This window comes from Piliocolobus tephrosceles, chromosome 2, assembly GCF_002776525.5.
Source record: "Piliocolobus tephrosceles isolate RC106 chromosome 2, ASM277652v3, whole genome shotgun sequence".
NCBI lineage: Eukaryota > Metazoa > Chordata > Mammalia > Primates > Cercopithecidae > Piliocolobus > Piliocolobus tephrosceles.
In genome coordinates this window covers 29,439,616-29,459,865 of record NC_045435.1, presented here as the reverse complement: position 1 = coordinate 29,459,865, position 20,250 = coordinate 29,439,616, and the positions used below count along the sequence as shown (strand labels likewise).

The window sequence follows — 20,250 nt, the reverse complement described above, 5'->3', positions numbered from 1 at the left end:
GTGTTAAAGCAGTGTATTAATTTGGAGATAATTTTTATCTTTATTGTGTTGAGTCTTCTAATCCATGGACATGGTATGACTTTCCATTTATTTAGATCTTTGATTTCTTTCATCAGTGTTTTGCTGTTTTCAGCATAAAAAGTTCTGTTCATGTTTTGTTAGATTTGCATGTAAGCATTTCTTTTTTGAGCAATTTTAAATACTATTGTGTTTTTAATATTGGTGTCTATGTGTTCACATTTGCTGCTAGTATAGAAATACAATTGATTTTTGTATGTTTATCTAGTATCCTGTGACCTTTCTGAACTGTCTCAGTTGTAAGAGTTTTTTTGGTAGGTTTCTTGATATTTTATGTGTAGACAACCATGCCATTTGGAAACAAGGGCAGTTTTATTTCTAATCTGTTTGCATCTTATTTCCTTTTGTTATTGCACTGGCTAGAGCTTCCAGTACTATATTGAAATACAGTGGGAAGAACTAGCATCCACATTTTGTTCCTTATCTTGGAAAGCATTCAGTGTTTAAATAATATAACTGTTTCCATCTTTTACCTCAACCTACCTATACTTTTATATTTGAAGTTAGTGTCTTCACTAACTTCACTAGGCAACATACAATTGGGTCATGTTTTTAAATCCACGCTGCCCATTTCTGTCATTCAATGGTGTATTTAGACCATTTATGTTTAACGTACTTATGTATATTTAGGGCTTACATCTGCTATTCTGTATTTTGTTTTCTGTTTGTTCTATGTTTTGGATTTCTGTTTTCTTTCTTCTGCTTTACTAAGGAATTTGTCAATGAATCCATCTGTAAGTATTCTTTGAGGGATAGTTTTAAATTCAAATTTAAAATTTTTGTTGTTATAGTACTATCCAGATGTTCTATTTCTTCTTGAGTAGTTTTTATAATTTGTGTCTTTGAAGAAATTTGTGCATTTCATCTAAGTTGTTAATTTTATTGGCATGAAGTAGTTTATATTATTCCCTTATATTTAATTTCTGTAGTATCTGTTTTGATGCCCTCTGTTTTATTTACATTGTTAATTTTCATATTATCTCTTTTTCTTCATCATTCCAGCTAGTGATTTACCCACATTATAGATCTTTTCAAAGAACTAGCTTTTGGTCATAGATTTTAAAATATTGTTTGGTCTGCTTTCTCCGTCATTGATTTACTATTATTTTTATAATTTCTTCCCTTCTAGTTAACTTAGGTTTAATGAGCTTTTAGTTTCTTGCTTCTTAGTGTGTAAACTTGTGTATAAGTTTTGATTCTATGCCCTTCTTCCTTTGTAATATAAACATTTAAACTATACATTTCCTCCTAAGCATTGAGTTAGCTGCATTACACATTTTCATATGGTAGATATTAATTATCACGTAGTCCAAAGTATTTCTAATATCCCTTGTGATTACTTCCTTGACTTGCAGTTTAGTTTCCAAAGTTTTGGAGTTTAAAAAATATCTTCCTAAATTAGATTTCTAATTTAGTTGTTTGTGGTAATAGAAAATAGTCTGTATAATTTAAGTTTTTAAAGATTTATGGAGAACTGTGTTATGGTCCTACATATACAGTCTGTCTACATAAAAGTTCAATACGTGCTTGAAAAGAATATGCTTTCTTGCATTGCTTGGTGTAGTGTTCTATAAATGTCAATTAGGACAAGATGATTAATAATGTTTTTTCATATCTTCTATGCCTTTTTGTCTTTGAAGGCATGATTTTTTAATGGTTATTCTTGAATGTCCTCTGTACTCAACAAGGTCTCTCTAGTTGGTGGGAACATGAGTGATTCCCAGCTATGTGTAAACTATGAGAATTATTTGTTCTACAGTTTCCCAGTAATTGTACTTTTCCCAGGACTTGTTCTTTGCCCAGCTTCATGGTGGTTCACATTGCACATGTACAGATTAATACTCAGCCAAAATGTTAAGGTTCTATGTAGATTTCCAGAGACATTTCTTTGTGTACCTCTGATATTGTTTTCCACAAATTTCTTAGCACCAAATTTGGCCTCCCTGTACTCTAATCTCTGTCTCCTCAGTCAGTGAGTTCCCTGGGCTGTGTTTGGGATCCTGATCCTACTCCACAGGCTGGTAATTCCCTCTATGCGGCAGCCAGGAGATAATAAGGATCATGTCTTTTTACTTTTCTCAAGCATTACAGTTTTATGCTCTTTATTTTCAATGTCTGAACATAATTGTTTTACTTATTTTTGTTCAGTTTTCTGGTTGTTTATATTATGAGGATAATAATGGGCCCTGTTACTCTCACATGGCCAGAGGCAGAAGTAGCTCTTCTCTTCCCTTCCCTTCCTTTTTCTTTCCTTCCTTTTTCTTTCTTTCCTTTCCTTTTTCCCTTTCTCCTTTCCTTTTCTTTAAAAATAGTAATCCTTCATTTTAGTGCAGTTTTACACAAATAAATGATTGTCAGTTAATACAATAGATAGTATGGGTTTCCTCTGAGAGCTACGTATACATGCTCATATTGGCTAGTAGACTTTACTTTAAAAAATTAGACAGGTATGTTGGGATCTCCCAGTGAAGGGCCTTTTATTAGTACCGAGGTATTATGATAGCCCATACCTTTAGATACCTTAGTATTTCCAAAGCAGAGAGTTCAGTTTCTGTAGAGAGTATTCTTTGATTTTAGTCTGGATATAAAGATTGCCACTGTTTTATATGTATGCAGGTGGGAAAGTTTAGGAGGGCCCAACTGGTTTAAGCATTTTTTTCAATCCTTTAATTAATTTTGCTAAATATATCTAGCATTCCATTCTATACTTGTCCTGTTTGTGCTTGGAGCATTCTAGGGACTTCACCAAGAAGATAATATTCAATCCTTTTTGTGGCCTTATCTTGTAGGTATTCTGGGCTATAGTTTGGTCTGGTTTATTCATTAATGTAATTTCATCGTCTTTTTGTCTTCCAGAAATGGATCAGTGTTACTGGTTTGCTCATGGCTTTCTATTCCATTCTTAGATTTCTGATAATTTACAACTTTTTGTACTTCTATACTGTCATTTTCATGGAATTTGGGTACAGAGGGAGAGGCAAATATGTATGCTCATGCTATCATCTTAAACTAGATGCCTTTTCTGAAAATTTTACAGCAAGCACTTATGCAATTACAAAGTTTAATTGTCCGGGCATGATGGCTCATGACTATAATCCCATCTCATTGGGAGGCTGAGGCAGGCAGATCACGAGGTCAGGAGATTGAGACCATCCTGGCCAACATGATGAAACCCTGTCCCCTGTCTCTACTAAAAATACAAAAATTAGCTGGGTGTGGTGGCACATGTCTGTAGTCCCAGCTGCTTGGGAGGCTGAGGCAGGAGAATCACTTGCACCTGGGAGGTGGAGGTTGCAGTGAGCCGAGATTGTACCACTCACTCCAGCCAGGCAACAGAGTGAGACTCCATCTCAAAAAAAACAAAAAAAAAGTTTACTTGACTTTGTAGTCATTAAAAAACCCACCTAATTTCCAAGACGTAATTTATATCAAGAGAATAAGTAACAACGTTAATATGAATTACTTAGAAGTGAACCAAAGCCTACCAGTAATTCAGATTATTTCAGTACAATCTAGTGATTGGTTCCTATTTATATAATTGTATATTATTTTGCTTGGGATACTTTAAAAGTAGTAATTGACTTTTAAAAAATGCTTGGGCTCTGTGACAAAAGTGGCATCACAGATTTGAAATTAAACTTTTGTATAATGATTAAATTTGAATATATACCTATATTAATGTAGACAAATTAGAGTTTATTATCATATTTGTGTCTGGGTTGTCTATTTTTCTAATAGATACAAGAGTAAACCTGGTGACGACTATGAAGATCCTAAAGATCTTCAAGCCATCAAAGAAGCCCAGGTGTATATGGGAGATTTCAATCTGAAAACAGCCCCAGACTACAAGATACCTGAGCACATGAGAATAAATGCTGCCAAAAAGGAAGAGGAACTAGGACACCTAGATTCTTTGGTACTTATCTACAGATTTTATGATAATGGAGAAAGCACCCTGGGTTCTTAATTAAATTCTGCTAAAACCACTCATTTCCCTATCTGGTCAAGGCCTATCTGGTCAATAAGGATATACAACCTTAGAAATTTAGAACTGGAAAAGACTTCCATGATTATCTAGAATGTCCTCTTTTTACAAATAAGGAAACTGAGGCCCAGAGAGGACAAGAGATTTATCCATGGTTAGCTAATATGGAAGAACCAGCTGCAAATACTTACAGTGTATCTGAGGGTTATAGATGGGTATTACCTGACAGGTGTGCCAGGGTCATCAAGGATATCTGGTAATCTAGGTTGGAGTTTGACTCTCTGATGAATGTCTCTATCTCTTTTTTACTGTGGCCTTATTAGAAGTATTAATACATCTTTGTTGAGTTAGCATTTCTCAGAAGACTCATTCTGTCTTTGAGCTTTCCTTAAAATACCATGTTTCAGTACCAGTTTCATGGGTAAGCATTATATTTTGTGGACTTCGAACCTCTGAAGTTCAAACAAATCCTCATTGGATTTAGTTTTTCGTTGCCATGGACCACTAAGGACCTAGATTAAAAAGGCCATTGTTTAGCCTTTTTTTTTTTTTTTTTTTTTTTGTAGGACTTCCAAACTTTTCTAGGCAACTCAATGCTAACAAACTAATATATTTCTTTGTTATTTTGTCTGCATTCCTCCAAACCACTTTCAATCATCCTGAGCATTCTGATCCCCATTTTCTTATCAAAGTTCCTCTTCCTGCTATATTAATTCCTTAATCACCATTTGAACTGACAAGTGACTTTTTATACTTAAAGGCTTAGAGGTCATCTGAGCTACTACTTTTAGGAGAACTTGATACACGGTAACCTAATGTGGTTGTGGAGGTTGCACATTTCAAGGCATCACTTTGGAGAGGGTACCAATCACATCACAGATATATTAATAGTATTTTTGAATATTTTATAATTATCTGACAAATGAAAATGAAGTGTCCTGAGGAAAGGGTGTCTTTTTCTGTTTCACCAAAGAGATGCATCCCAGTAGCACAAGGGTCCTGGCTTGGCAATTCATATCCACAAATTCATTTTCATAGCTCATAACTGTGTGTTTCTCATCAAAATGGACAATTTGGACATTTTAGTAATGACGATTTGGATTGTTTTTCTAGTTGTTCTTCTAAGGTAATTTTTATTCATCATGTTACATCCATCATTGTAGAGAAATGTTCTTATGACCACGATTTATCGAATCTGAAATTTCATACTCTAGTTGAGGAGATGGGCAGGTATGATGTCTTCAACTTAATTGCATTACATTGAAATTTGCTTTGTTAAAATAAAATCACATAGAACACCTTTTTCTATAAGTCAGAAGACTGGAGTTCTGTTTCCATCTCTGCCACTTAATAGCCATGTGAACTTTGCTAAGTCATACAAATCTCCCTAAGCCTTTTATTTCATCTGTAAAAAGAGTACTAATACCAATTAACAACAAGACATGTCTGGTATACCTCATAGGGTTAATCTAATGGTCAAAATCCATAAATGGTCTTTATTGTCATGGTCAAATTGAAAAGTATTAAATATTTTTAAAATAGTGTATTGTTCATCTTTTTTCTCAGCCAGTATTTAGGTTTGTGTGGTATGTGTAAAACTAGAAAGAAAGAGTTGATGTGTGAAGAGGCTCCTTAAAGAGGTAGGTCTTACAGCCATCAGTGATTTGGGTTTGTTCTTGTTGGCCTAATCTGCAATCCATCAGACACTTCAGAGGTGTTTGTCACTCACCCAACTGTTGGCTTTTGAGTTTAAACCTTAGTGGTTTAAAGGTTTATTTTCAAGTTGCAGAACATATCCTCTATCTTGATACAGTTTTCTGTGTTGCCGATAGTAAATATATATGTAGCTTTTGTAAGACTGCTTGAAGGAGTGACTTTTGATCTTTAAAAAACTGTATGTTTATGAAAAGTAACTCTTCATGGCCTTTGGACAATCTAGTAGCCTAACTGCACACAGGAAGTAGGGTTGCATGTGCTCTCAGGCTCTGGGAATGGCATTTAGACAACACAGCAGACCAGGGAGACAGCTGGTAATGAAAGAGCAATGAGATTATATATAGATATATATATATATGGAAGCAGAGGCACAGCTTGGCTTAGATAAATGGAGAAGGAATGAAGGAAGGATCCTGCAGTCTCTTGGTGTGACATGCTACTGAAATTCAGAATCATGGCCTTGCCTACACAAGGAGTAATGATAATCATGTGGCCAAAATTCAGAATGAAGATAGGCTAACCTGTAGTTTGGGCCTAGGTGGGCAGCCCTAAGTGAGTCTAAGTCCAAGGGATTCAAAGTTCCAGCAGGAAAATGCATTGATTGCCTTCCTGTTCCCTTCCTCCCTGGAGAGAGTATCCAACTTGAATAAGGCTCCAGGAAGGACTTCCATGGAGTGGTAAAGGAGGACAGGGAAACTCAGCCACATGGGCCAGCTGGAGGGAACAAATTGTGGGAAGCCAAGAGATACCAGAGGTCACATCTAAACTGTCCTTCCATCTTGGAGGAGCTAAATGGAAAAAAATCCTAAATATTAGAGAAAAGGGAAACTTGGTGGTAAAAAGGTATGATCAGATGAATTTTTATCTTGAATTTTTGCTAGGCCTTTCAGCAAGGGAAAAGAGCAGATCGTACTCCATGCAGTTATTTGTCAGAGGGTAATACTGTTGTTTCCTTCCTCTTCTTTTTTTCAGGTCCATGGAAATAAAAGGTACATGAACAAGTGCATTCTCTCTCTTAGAGACCTTAAAGTGGCTGTTGTTGAGGAAATACAGTGCCTGGTACAAGAACTGAAGAACATTCAGTCGACTCTTCACGTATCCAAGCACATACCCATTCCCCAAATTCCTCAGATACACCCGGAAGAAGTTCCAGAAAAGAGATTTCAGTATGATGAAGAAACTCTCCTAAATTTTAAACAACAGCATATGAAAAGTGACGACGAAAAGTCCCCCGGAGTGGAGCAGACAGGGTCTGAAGGCCCAGGTGGAGGATTCCTCAAGCTCTCTTCTGGAAAGGATGGGGATTTGACAACCCGAGATTCAATGTCTAGATCATCAAAGGCATCAACATTCAGCCTAGATATACCAAAGGATATGGAATTTGAAAAAGCAGAGCCAACGGATGTGGAGCTGGAAATTATGAAGAGAGATGAGATTAAACACGTGTATATGCAACAGTATTTGGTCAACAGGGTAAGGGGTGAACCTGTTCCTAGTTAAAGCTGAAAGAGAGAAGAGAAGGGAAAAAAATGGGTCAGGTTTTTTATTTATTTTAAATTTCTCTGCATGAACCTTTCTCAAACCCTGAACCAACTCACCACTCAGTGATGGCTTGGCTTCTTCCCCATCCTTGGCCTTCTGGAAATCATTGTGCTCTTCCCAGAACTACAGAGCTTTTAAACTTTTTTTGGTTTTGTTTTGGAAAGCTGGCAAAGAATGAAGGGGAAGCCCATGTTTCAGTTACTTGGCATCCAACTGAAGTCATCGTAAAGGGGAAGTGGAGGAGCAGCTTTTAGATGATGGATGGAACATAGATGATGGATGGAACATAGTTAAGAATTTCCGGAGAAACAGGGCACCCCCTGCTTTTCACACCATCCTTTTTCTCTAATATGTGGTTTGTTCCATTAGTAGAAGTGTTTATGGTGATTACTGGGTTTGAGATTGTTCTGCAGCTGGAATGGCAACTATTTTTATTTCTAGGAAAATCAGGTCCAGACTATGACCTGCTGGGCAGGATGTTCTTTGAATATGAAGGGAAAAGAACCTTTCTTGGAGAGATAACTCTCTGCTGCCAGCCATATGGATTCCCTTTCCTCAATGTGTCTTTCCATCTCCACCCTGTGGTGATGCCCTCAATAGCTTCCCAGCCTTATTCTTCACCATTATCTCTTCTTTGTCCAGCCCTGTTTTCTCACTGTTCTTGCCTCTTTTCACTCCACCTTTTTCTCCCACACCATTCTGAGTCTTATATCTGTGCTTTTTCCTTTGCTGTTTCCTTCTACCAGTAATGACTTCCTTCCAGAGTTGAGTCATCAAAGCACGGCTCAGTTCCAAACCCTCTCCAGCATTTTCCGCCCACATTACTCATGCTTTCCCTGTTTCTAAACTCCAGTTGTACCTGTAATAAGCATCTCATGTTTTACACTAATTTTCCTTGCTGTTTCATGGGCATCAGTATTGTCTTGAAAATTAAATTACACAATTCGTGAGCAAAGGGCCATGTATACTTCTTTTGATTCCTCCACATTGTCTAGGACAATGTCAAACATATCATAGATATTCAGTCAAAGGTTTTAATTGATTTAATTGTAACTAATTTATTAATTTAACAAATATTTATTGAATGTTCTATATGCAGGGACACTGATAGATAGGATTAGGGATACAACAATTCCTAAGAAAGACATGTTCTCCGTCTTCACAAAGCTTATAGGCTATTGGGGTTAGAGAGAATAAAACAAGTGTAATCCTTACAGACTTGGAGACCTATGTGGTTCAGTTTAAGAATGGTGTTGCACTGAAGAAAATATAGGCCTGCCTCCAAATAAATGCAGGAATAATTCAATGTTAAACAAGCTTTAAAGGGGAGCCCAGACATATAGTCTATAGTGATAGTTACTTAAAAGTTTTATTTTTTCTTCTCTCTCTTTTTTTTTTTTTTTTTTTTTTTCAGCTCTCTGAATTTCTCTGGTAGTTTCACTGCTCCAAACCCACAGATCTCTTTCTCTCCTCAGCCCCAGTCTGGGTCCTCACTGATTACAGGCTTTTGACAGTTCAGGCTGCCTATCATGTACAAACTAATTAAAAACATTGAATGGTTTGTTTCTTCCTATTGTTATAGTTTCCTCAGGAGAATCAGCCCCTTGGGGCTCTCTCTTGACTTCTTATTCTCCTTTGTGATACTGGGGAGGGGGGGAAGCTTTACCAAAATCAGAACAAAACTGAGGACTTCAAATTAGTAGGACCATAGTGGATTAAAGTCTGAACTAGGACTTGGGATACTTAGGCTCTTATCAGGAAAACTACCTTTGATCTTAATTTCTTCAGTCTTAGAAAAAGATTGAACAGGTTTTTTGTGGCTCCATGATTATTTTATGTATTTAAAAATATTTACCATTCTGTAGGTTTGAAAATTTTCAACATAAGAAGTTGGGAAATGTATTTTTTTGTGCTTACTATATAAAAGGAATTGTAGAGATACTATGGAGAATTAAGAGGAGACAGAAACACTACCCACTCAGAGAGCTCATAAGCTACACAGTGCAGCAAGAAGGGCATTCTTGATTGATGGTTTAGTCAATGGTGAAGAAATAGCTGGAAGGACTTCTAGTTACACAGTTCCTACCACTTAATAAATTAACTTATGCAAACTTAATGTAATTAATGAATTTATTTTTGTGACTACACACACACACACACACACACACACACACAATTCTCCATCCGTAAGGGCATAATAAAAAATGATTTATTACAAATTAGTATTGTTAGATAGTTTAAAAATGCATTTATCTAGTCTTCTAACATATCCTCAAATATTTTTTTCCCTCTCAGGTCAAGGAACTGATTGTCACTTTTGATGCAGAACTCCGTCTCCTTAGACATCAGAAACTGAAACTAGATACTCAGATGAAATTATCTGACCTGCACCATGTCACCTTATTTCAAGAAATACTTCTCCTGAAGAATTTTGAAAAACAGGAGAACATACTTCAAGAGCGTGTTAATTCCTTGGACAAAGAGGAACAGTACATGCAAGTATGAATGGGCAGAAGAATCCTAGCTGGCTGCTCCCTTAGTTATGGAGAAGCTTGATTTCTTTTTATTTTTCTTCTTAACTCAATTCTCCTACTTGCTCTAGCCCTCATCTCTTTCTTGTCTTCTTTCCCCTCCTCCTTTTTCCTGTTATTCCTACCTACTCTCCATATTTAGTATTCATGGTCAAAGAGAAATGATTTAGATTTTTTAGTAAATTTGGTCTGATATTCTGTAAGGTAGGAGAATAAAATTTTCAAAAGTGAGCCTTTGATTGTGCCAGTCTACTCCAGCCTGGTGAGCTGGGTTTCCTAAAAAACAAAAAAGTAAGCTATGATATAAAATTGAGTTTTGATTGTAAGTTATCCTTATGAAAATAACTGAAAAAGAAGCTGGTAAGTTTCTTAAGTATGATAGCTTCAGTGTAATATATGATTGAATATCATAAGAAATGAGGTTCCATTATTTGTTATATTTGTATATTAACTTTCAGAAAATAAATTTTACTAGCTTTGTTTTAAAAGAAGAAAGATTCTATTAGATAGTATATGCTAAATAGTAGCATTCATTTTTAGGTGTATTAGCTTCACTAGAAATTATATGTCTTTTTGTTTTAGTTATCATATATCAGTACAAAAAATTCTTTGGTTTTTGAGACTACACATGCAAAAATATTAGCTGACATCCACATATTCAATTTAAGGAATTTCAAGGAAAAGTTTCAGTTTAATTTAGATTTTGGGGGGATGCTTAGCACTAAAAAGGCTGATTTTCTAATTCTAAACATAACTGATGTTTACAAAGGAATTATAAAATTTTAACCAATAAATTGATGGCTCTGCAAACATCAGAAATGAAAACTTATTTTAAGATGTTTTTAAAAATGTATTTGTAAACTGTAACCGGCCGGGCGAGGTGGCTCAAGCCTGTAATCCTAGCACTTTGGGAGGCTGAGGCGGGCGGATCACGAGGTCAGCCATCCTAACACGGTGAAACCCCGTCTCTACTAAAAATACAAAAGGAAATTAGCCGGGAGTGGCGGCGGGCGCCTGTAGTCCCAGCTGCTGCAGAGGCTGAGGCAGGAGAATGGCGTAAACCCGGGAGGCGGAGCTTGCAGTGAGCCAAGATTGCGCCACTGCCCTCCAGCCTGGGCAACAGAGCGAGAGTAACCTTGCATTGTAAAGTACATTGCTCTCTGAACTTGGTTTATCAGAAATATTTATCATTTTTCCTTGTTTTTATTCATTTAGTGGAAAATAAATGAAACTCTTAAAGAGATGGAAGAGAAAAAGAATGAAATCACCAAACTCCAGGAGCAAGAAAAGGCACTCTATGCTGGTTTTCAAACAGCCATTGGAGAAAACAATAAATTTGCAAACTTCCTCATGAAGGTCCTAAAGAAGAAGATTAAACGGGTAAAGAAAAAAGAAGTTGAAGGAGATGCTGGTTTGTATTTCTTTCTTGCATACGATCTTATTTTCTCTCATTAACATGAAATAGAGAGTTTTTCACTGTAACATAGACAATGTAGAGACACTCTGGAGGCTAAAGAGAAGACATAAACCTTAAGGTCTTCCAACACCTCGAGTTAATCTGTGTGCATGTTTGTTTGCACATGCGCACACGTGTTTACATGTATCTGGTATGAGTTAGCATAGTGTAATTTAAGTTAATAAGCACATCTTTTTATGTGTTTATTTGCCATATGTATATCTTGTTTAGTGAAATGTCTCCTTTTTCCTATGTTTAAATAGGATCACTTGCTTTTTTTACTGTTGAGTTTTGAGAGTTCTTTATATATTCTGTATACTAGTCCTGTGTCAGATACGTGGTTTGCAAATATTTTTTCCTAGTGTGTAGCTTGCCTTTTCATTTACTGTAGTATCATTTGTTGAAAATGTTGTCTGTCTTCGACTGAATTGCTTTGATCTTTGTCCAGATCATTTGGGCATCTTTGTGTGGATCTATTTCTAGGTTCTGTATTCTGTTCCATTGATCTATGTGTCAATCTTTTCACCAATACGACAGTCTTGATTATTGTAGCCACATGTTGAGCCTTTAAATCAGGAAGACTAACTCCTCCTACTTTATTCTTCTTTTGTAAAATTATTGTAGCTATTCTAGTTCCTTGATATTTCCATATTTTAGAATAATATTGTTTATATCTGCAAAAAATCTTGTTGGAAATTTCATAGTAATTGTGTTAAAACTGTATATTAATTTAGAGACAACTGGTATCTTTACTTACATTGAGTTTTCCATTAGAAGGTGCAATATGCTGTAGTCTCAGCTACTTGGGAGGCTGAGACAGGAGAATGGTGTGAACCTAGGAGGCAGAGCTGGCAGTGAGCCAAGATCATGCCACTGTACTCCAGCCTGGGCGACAGAGCGAGACCCTGTAGATCAAAATTGTATACTAGTTTTCAGTATATAATTCATGTTCATGTTTTGTTAGATTTACACCTATTTTCTTTTTTAGTGATTTTAAATGATAGTGTATTTTTAATCTCAGTGTCCTCATGTTCATTGCTACTCATAGATTACTTGTTTAGCTGATATCCTCTAACCTTATTACTTCTAAGAGGTTTTGATAAATTCCTTGGGAATTTCTATGTAGATGATATTAGGTTGGTGCAAAAGTAATTGTGGGTTTTGCCATTAATAATGGGAAAATAATTTCACCTAATAATTTCATCCACAAATATAGGCAGTTTTATTTATTTATTTCTGATAAGGATGCCTATTTCATTTTCTTGCCTTATTGCATGGCTAGAACATCCAGTACTATGAGAGTGCTGAGAGCTGACATTCTTACTTTATTTTCAATATTAAGTATAATGTTACCTGTAGGTGTTTCGTGGATACTCTATTAAGTTAAGGAAGTTCCCCTCTGTTCCTCTTTTTCATGAATTTTTTTCATGAATGGGGGTAGAAATTTGTCAGATGCCTGTCTACATTGATTGATGATCATGTGATTTTCTTTTTAGCCTATTAATATGGTAGACTACATTGGCTGATTCGGATTATTAAATCAGAATTGCATTTCTGAAATAAACTTTCCTTGGCATAGTGTAAAATTCATTTTATATATTGATTAATTCTATTTGCTAATATTTCATTAAGAAATGTTTTGTCTATATTCATGAAGATCATTTTTCTGTGGTTTTCAGTTTTTGTACTGTCTTTGTCTGGTTTTAATATCAGGGTAATAAAAACTGGCTTCATAATATAAATCAGAAAATTTTCTTTTCCATTTGATTTTCTGGAAGATCTTGTGTGGAATTGGTGGTAATTATTCTTTAAACACTTTGTAGAATTCACCAGTGAAAGTATTTGAATTTGAAGATTTCTTTTGGGGAGTTTTAAAATTACAAATTCAACTTTCTTAATAGTTATAGGGCTGTTCAAATGTTCAGATGATCTGTTTCTTTTCTTTTCTTTTCTTTTTTTTTTTTTTTTTGAGACAGAGTCTTGCTCTGTCACCAGGCTGAAGTGCAGTGGTGCAATCTCTGCTCACTGCAACCTCCACCTCCCAGATTCAAGCGATTCTCCTGCCTCAGCCTCCTGAATAGCTGGGACTACAGGCACATGCCACCATACCCAGCTAATTTTTTTTTGTATTTTCAGTAGAGATGGGATTTCACCATATTGGCCAGGGTGGTCTTGATCTGCTGACCTCGTGATCCACCTGCCTCGGCCTCCCAAAGTGCTGGGATTACAGACATCAGCAACTGCGCCCAACCCAAATGATCTATTTCATATTGAGTGAATCATGGTAGATTGTGGTTTTTTTGAGGAATTGGTATATTTCATCTAAGATGCCAAATTAATGCATGAATATGCTTATCTTTTTAGTGTCTACAGGGTCTGTAGTAATATCACCTGTTGCATTCTTTTTTTCTAAAACAAATTCAGCTTTTATTTTAGATATAGGGGGTATATGTGCAGGATTGTTACATTGGTATGTTGCACCCACGTAGTGAGCATAGTACCAAATAGGTAGTTTTTCAGTCAATGCCTCCCTCCTTCTTCCTTCACCACTGTAATAGTCTGCAGTGTCTATTGTTTCCGTGTTTATGTCCATGTGTGCTCAATGTTTTTAGCTCTCACTTATAATTGAAAATATGTAGTATTTGGTTTTCCGTTCCTGCGTGAATTCACTTAGGATTATCGCCTCCAGCTCCCTCCATGTTGCTGCAAAGGTCATGATTTCATTCTTTTTTTATGGCTGTGTAGTATTCAATGGTGTATATGTGGATTTTCTTTGTCCAACCCACCATTGATAGGCACCTAGGTTGATTCCATGTCTTTGCTATTGTGTATAGCACTGTGTTATGGTTTGGCTGTCCCTACTGAGATCTCATCTTGAATTGTGGTTCCCATAATCCCCACATGTCAAGGGAGGGATCTGATTGGAGGTAATTGAATCATTGGAGTGGTCATCCTCATGCTGCTATTCTCATGATAACGAGTGAGTTCTCATGAGATCTGATGGCTTTATAGGGGGCTTCCCCCCGCCCCTTCGCTCTGCACTTCTCCTTCCTGCCGCCATGTGGAAAAGGACATGTTTATTTCCTTTTCTACTGTGATTTAAGTTTCCTGAGGCATCCCCAGCCATGCTGAGCTGTGAGTCAATTAAACCTCTTTCCTTTATAAATTACCCAGCCTTGGGTATGTTTTTATTAGCAGTGTGAGAACGGACTAATACACATGGCAAGGAACATGAGTGCATATGTCTTTTTGGTATAATGATCTATTTTCCTTTGTGTATATACCCAGTAATAGGATTGCTGGGTCAAATGGTGGCTCATTTTTAAGTTCTTTGAGAAATCTCCAAACTGTTTTCCATAGTGACTGAACTAATTTACATTCCCACCAATGGTGTATAAGTGGTCTCATTTCTCCGTAGCCTCAGCAGCCTCTTTTTTGACTTTTTAATAATAGTTATTCTGCCTGGTGTGAGATGGTATCTCATTGTGGTTTTGATTTGCACTTCTCTGATGATTAGTGATGATGAGCATTGTTTTCATGTTTGTTGCCTGCTTGTAGGTCATCTTTTGAGAAGTGTCTGTTCATGTCCTTTGCCCATTGTTTAATGGAGTTATTTGTTTTTTGCTATAGATTCTGGATATTAGTCTTTTGTTGGATGCATAGCTTGTGAATATTTTCTTCCATTCTGTAGGTTGTCTGTGGCTAGCCAGTTATCCCAACACCATTTATCGAATACGAACTTCTTTCCCCATTGCATGTTTTTGTCAACCTTGTTGAAGATAAGATGGTTGTAGGTGCACAACTTTATTTCTGAGTTTTCTGTTCTGTTCTTTTGGTCTATGTGTCTGTCTGTTTTTGTACCGTACTGTGCTGTTTTGGTTACTACAGCTTTATAGTTTGAAGTTAGGTCATGTGATGCCTCCAGCTTTGTGGATTATCTTTAGGATTGCTTTGAATTTTGGGTTCCTTTTTGGTTCCATACGAATTTTAGAATAGTTTTTAGTTTTTTCTAGTTGTGTGAAAAGTGATGTTGGTAATTTGATAGGAGTAGCATTGAATCTGTAGATTGCTTTGGAGGATATGGCCAATTTAATGATATTTATTCTTCTAATACGTGAGCATGGGATGTTTTTCCATTTATTTTTGTCATCTCTGATGTCTTTCAACAGTGTTTTGTAGTTTTCCTTGTAGAGATCTTTCACCTCTTTGATTAGCTATGTTCCTAGGTATTTCATTGTTATTGTCACTGTTGTAAGTGGGATTATATTCTTAATTTAACTCTCAGACTGTACATTATTGGTGTATAGAAACACTATTGATTTTTGTATATTGATTTTGTATTCTAAAACCTTGCTAAAAATATTTACCAGTTCTAGTAGCCTTTTGGCAATCTTTGGGGTTTTCCAAGTATAGAATCATATCATCAGCAAAGAGAGTTAGTTTGACTTATTTTCCTATTTAGATGCCTTTTATTTCTTTTTGTTGCCTGACTGCTCTGGCTAAGACTTCCAGTACTTTGTTGAATAGAATGGTGAGATTGGGCATTCTTGCCTTGTTCCACTTCTCAAGAAGAATGGTTCCAGCTTTTACCCATTTAGTATGATGTTTGCTATATGGGTTTGACATGGAGCTCTTGTTATTTTGGGGTATGTTACCTGGATGCCTAGTCTGTCAAGGATTTTTATCATGAAGGTATGTTGAATTTTCTTGAAAACTTTTTCTGCATCTATTACAATGATCACATGGTTTTTGCTTTTAATTCTGTTTATGTAGTGAATCACATTTACTGATTTATGTATGTTGAACCAACTTTGCATCCCAGGAATAAAGCCTGTTTGGTCATGGCGAATTAACTTTTTGATGTGCTGCTGGATTTGGTTTGCTAAGTATTTTGTTGAATACTTTTTCATCTATGCTCATCAGGGATATTAGCCTGAAGTTTTCTTTCTTCATCATATCTATGCCAAAAAATTTTGATATTAGGCTGATGCTGGTTTCATAGAGTGTTTTAGGGAGGAATCCCTCCTGTGATGGTGAGTGTCAACATGACTGGATTGAAGGATGCAAGTATTGATCCTGGGTGTGTCTGTGAGGGTGCTGCCAGAGGAGATTAACTATTGAGTCAATGGGCTGGGAAAGGTAGACCCACCCTTAATCTGGGTGGGCACCTCTAATTAGCTGCCAGTGTGGCTAGAATATAAAGCAGGCAGAAAAATGTGAAAAAACTAGACTGGCCTAGCCTCACAGCCTACATCTTTCTCCCATGCTGGACCCTTCCTGCCCTCGAACATTGGACTCCAAGTTCTTCAGTTTTGGGACTTGGACTGGCATTCCTTGCTCCTCAGCTTGCAGACAGCCTATTGTAGGACCTTGTGATCATGTGACTTAATACTTAATAAACTCCTTAATATACATCTATCTCTATATCTTCATTTTATATATATATATACACATATATATAACTTCATTAAGTACTCTCTCTATAGATATATTTCCCATGCTCTTCAGCTGTGCACCACGGCCCTGGAGACACTGGAATATCTTGAGATTCAGGGTCAGGGTCAGGTTCCAGCTGCACTGGGGGATCCGATTTGCTCTGCAGTTGCCAGATCAAATATAGATCTATATATATATTGAGAGAGATAGATAGAGAGAGAGAGAGAGAGAGAGAGAGAGACTAATACACCTCTTCCTCAATTTTCTGGAATAGTTTCAGTAGAATTTGTACCAATTCTTCTTTGTATGTCTGGTAGAATTCAGCTGTGAATTCATCTGATGCAGGGCTTTTTCTCATTGTTATATATTTTTTATGACTGATTCTATTTCAGAATTCAATATTGTTCTACTCACTGTTTTAAGCTCTTCCTTATTCAATCTTGGGAGATTATATATTTCCAGGAATTTATCCATTTCCTCTAGATTTTCTGGTTTGTGTGCATAGAAGTGTTCATAATAGTCTCAGAAGTGTTCATAATTAGTCCCTGAGTATCTTTTGTATTTCTGTGGGATAAGTTGTAATGCCATCTTTGTCATTTCTAATTATACTTACTTGAATCTTCTCATTTTCTTTTCTTTGTTAATCTAACTAGTGATATAACAATCTTGTTTATTTTTTTGAAAAAACCTCTTGGTTTCATGAATCTTTTGTATGGATTTTTATATCTCAAATTCATTAAGTTCTTCTCTAATTATAGTTATTTCTTTTCCTCTTGCTTTATGACCAAGCATGTGGTCAATCTTAGAATATGTTCCATGTGCAAGTGAGAAGAATGTATATTCTAAGTTGTTGGGTTGAGTGTTCTGTAGATGTGTATTAGGTCCAATTGGTCAAGTGTTGAGTTTAAGTCCAGAGTTTTTTTTTTTTTTGTTAGTTTTCTGCCTTGATGAGCTGTCTAATGCTGTCAGTGGGATGCTGAGGTCTTACACTATTATTATGTGGTTGTCTAAGTCTTTTTCTAGGCCAGGAAGAACTTGTTTTATGAATCTGGGTGCTCCAATGTTGGGTGCATATATATTTAGGATAGTTAAGTCTTCCTGTTGGATTGCACTCTTTATCATTATGTGATGCTCTTCATTATCCTTCTTAATTTTTATTGGTTTAAAGTCTGTTTTATCTGATATAAGAATAGCAACTCCTGCTTTTTTTTTGTTTTCCATTTACATGGTAGATCTTTCTCCATCCTTTTACTTTGAGCCGATGGGTATAATTATATCTGAGATGGGCCTCTTGAAGACAACAGATGGTTGGTTCTTGTCTTTTTATCCAGTTTGGCACTCTAACTTTTAAGTGGGGTGTTTAGCTCGTTTACATTCAAGGTTAGTATTGATATGTGTGATTTTGATCCTGTCATCATGATGTTAGCTGGTTGTTATGTAGACTTGATTTTGTAGTTGCTTTATAGTGCCTGTCAGCTGTGTGCTAAAGTGTGTTTTTGTGGTAGCAGGTATTGTTTTTTTTTTTTCTGAGTCCATGTTTAACACTCCCTTAAGGACCTCTTCTAAGACTGGTCTAGTTGAAACTTATTCCCTCAGCATTTGCTTGCCTGAGAAGGATTTTATTTCTCCTTCGCTTTTGAAACTTAGTATGGCAGGATGTGAAATTCTTGGTTCAAATTTATTTTCTTTATAAGGACACTGAAAATAGGCCCCCAGTCTCTTCTTGTTTGTAAGATTTCTGCTCAGAGGTCTATTGCTAGCCTGATGGGGTTCCCTCCGTATGTGACTCGACCCTTCTCTTTAGCTGCCTTTAAGATTTTTTTTTCTTTTGCATTGTCCTTGGTAGAATCTAATGACCATGTGCCTTGGGATGGTCATCTTGTATAGTTTCTAGCTGGGGTTCTTTGTATTTCTTGAATTTGTATGTCAAACTCTCTAATAAGATTGGGGAAATTTTTGTGGACAATATTCTCAAATATATTTCCCAAGTTGCGTATTCTCCCTCTTTCTCAGGAGTACCAATGAGTCATAGATTTGTTCTCTTTATGGAATCCCATATTTTTCAGAGATTTGGTTCATTAAATTTTTTTCTTTATTTTTGTCTGAGTTGACTCAAAGAAGCATTCTTCGAGCTGAGATTCTTTCCTCATCTTAGTCTATTCTGCTGTTAATATTCCAATCATATTATGAAATTCTTGTAGTGGGGTTTTTAGCTCTAGAAGCTTGGTTTTCTTCTTTCTGAAAATGTCTGAAAACTTTAAAAAGTTTGGTTTTCTTCTTTCTTATTTCATCTTTCAGCTCTTGGATCATTTTTACCGAATTCCTTGGATTGGGTTTCAACTATCTCCTGAATCTCGATGAGCTTGTCATCCAGATTCTGAATTTTATGTTTGTCATTTCAGTCATTTTAGACTGTTAAGGAAAAAAACAAAAACAAAAACAATGGTGGCCAGTAGCTGCATTAATACCCGGCTGCACAGCTCTTTAGTATTTCCTTGTGTTTGCAAGTGTGCTCTGAAGTAGGGGTGAGGGAGTGGGAGAGATGGCCCACTCACCAGGTCCACTCCTGGGCCTTGGGGGAGCCCCTCCAATCAGTGGCACTGTGCCTGTGTTTTTTTTTTTTTTTTTTTTGTCGTTGTTGTTGTTGTTGTTGGGTGTTCCAGGCCGTGGGGCCCCCTTGCACAAAGACTGTAGCAGGGAGATATGCAACATCCTTTCTGGACTGGCCCTGCAAAGGAAAGAAAGCCCCACTCTCACCCCAGCCCAGGAACCCATGTATCTCACCCTTCTCAGTACTCTGAGAGTGAGGGCTCCTCCCCAACTCAAGTGCTGGCCATACATCTTGGTTCCATGCTCTGGAGTTGTGCACCACGGCCCTGGAGACACTGGGATATCTTAAGATTCAGGGTCAGGGTCAGGTTCCAGCTGCATTGGGGGGTCCAATTTGCTCCGCAGTTGCCAGGAAACTACTCAGGTGCAGCAATGCACTCAGGCTGGGCTGCAAAGGCTGTATTGTGTACCTGCTCCTGCAGGGTGGTGAGGCAAGGGCTCCGGGAGTGACTGGCAGGTAGGAAGGAGGGCTTGCAGAGAAGATGTATCCCCTATAGTTAATGTGTCACTTTTCTGTTGATGCTTTCAAGACTTTGTCTTTAGTTTTCAGAAGTTTGATTATGATGAGTTTTGGTGTAAATTTATTTGGGTGTATCCTGTTTGGAATTCAAATTCCTTAGCCTGTCTTTTGGCAAATTAGGGAAGTTTTCATTCTCACTCTCTTTCTTCACTCCTTTTGGTATTCTGATGGCATAAATATTAGATCTTTCATTATAATCCAAAAGTTCCCTGAGGCTCTGGGGTTTTATTTTTTTATTTTTTCTCTTTTCTTTCTATTGTTCAAATTGGATGATGTCTATTGTTCAGTCTTTAAATTTATTGATTCTTTCCTATCTCCTTTCTATTCTGTTGTTGAATTCATTCGTTGAGTTTTTATCTTGGTGTATTAGTCTGTT

The 20,250-nt window shown here is 36.6% G+C and overlaps 1 protein-coding gene across 1 annotated transcript in view; it reads left to right on the top strand.

Moving 5' to 3' along the window:
* Positions 1 to 20,250, top strand: part of CFAP44 (cilia and flagella associated protein 44) — a 153,147-nt gene that overhangs the window by 105,996 nt on the left and 26,901 nt on the right. The window contains exons 26-29 of the mRNA XM_023213354.1: positions 3,817 to 3,994; positions 6,752 to 7,252; positions 9,617 to 9,820; positions 11,068 to 11,263. Coding sequence (XP_023069122.1) covers positions 3,817 to 3,994; positions 6,752 to 7,252; positions 9,617 to 9,820; positions 11,068 to 11,263 — 1,079 coding nt within the window. The remainder of the gene's footprint in view (positions 1 to 3,816; positions 3,995 to 6,751; positions 7,253 to 9,616; positions 9,821 to 11,067; positions 11,264 to 20,250) is intronic.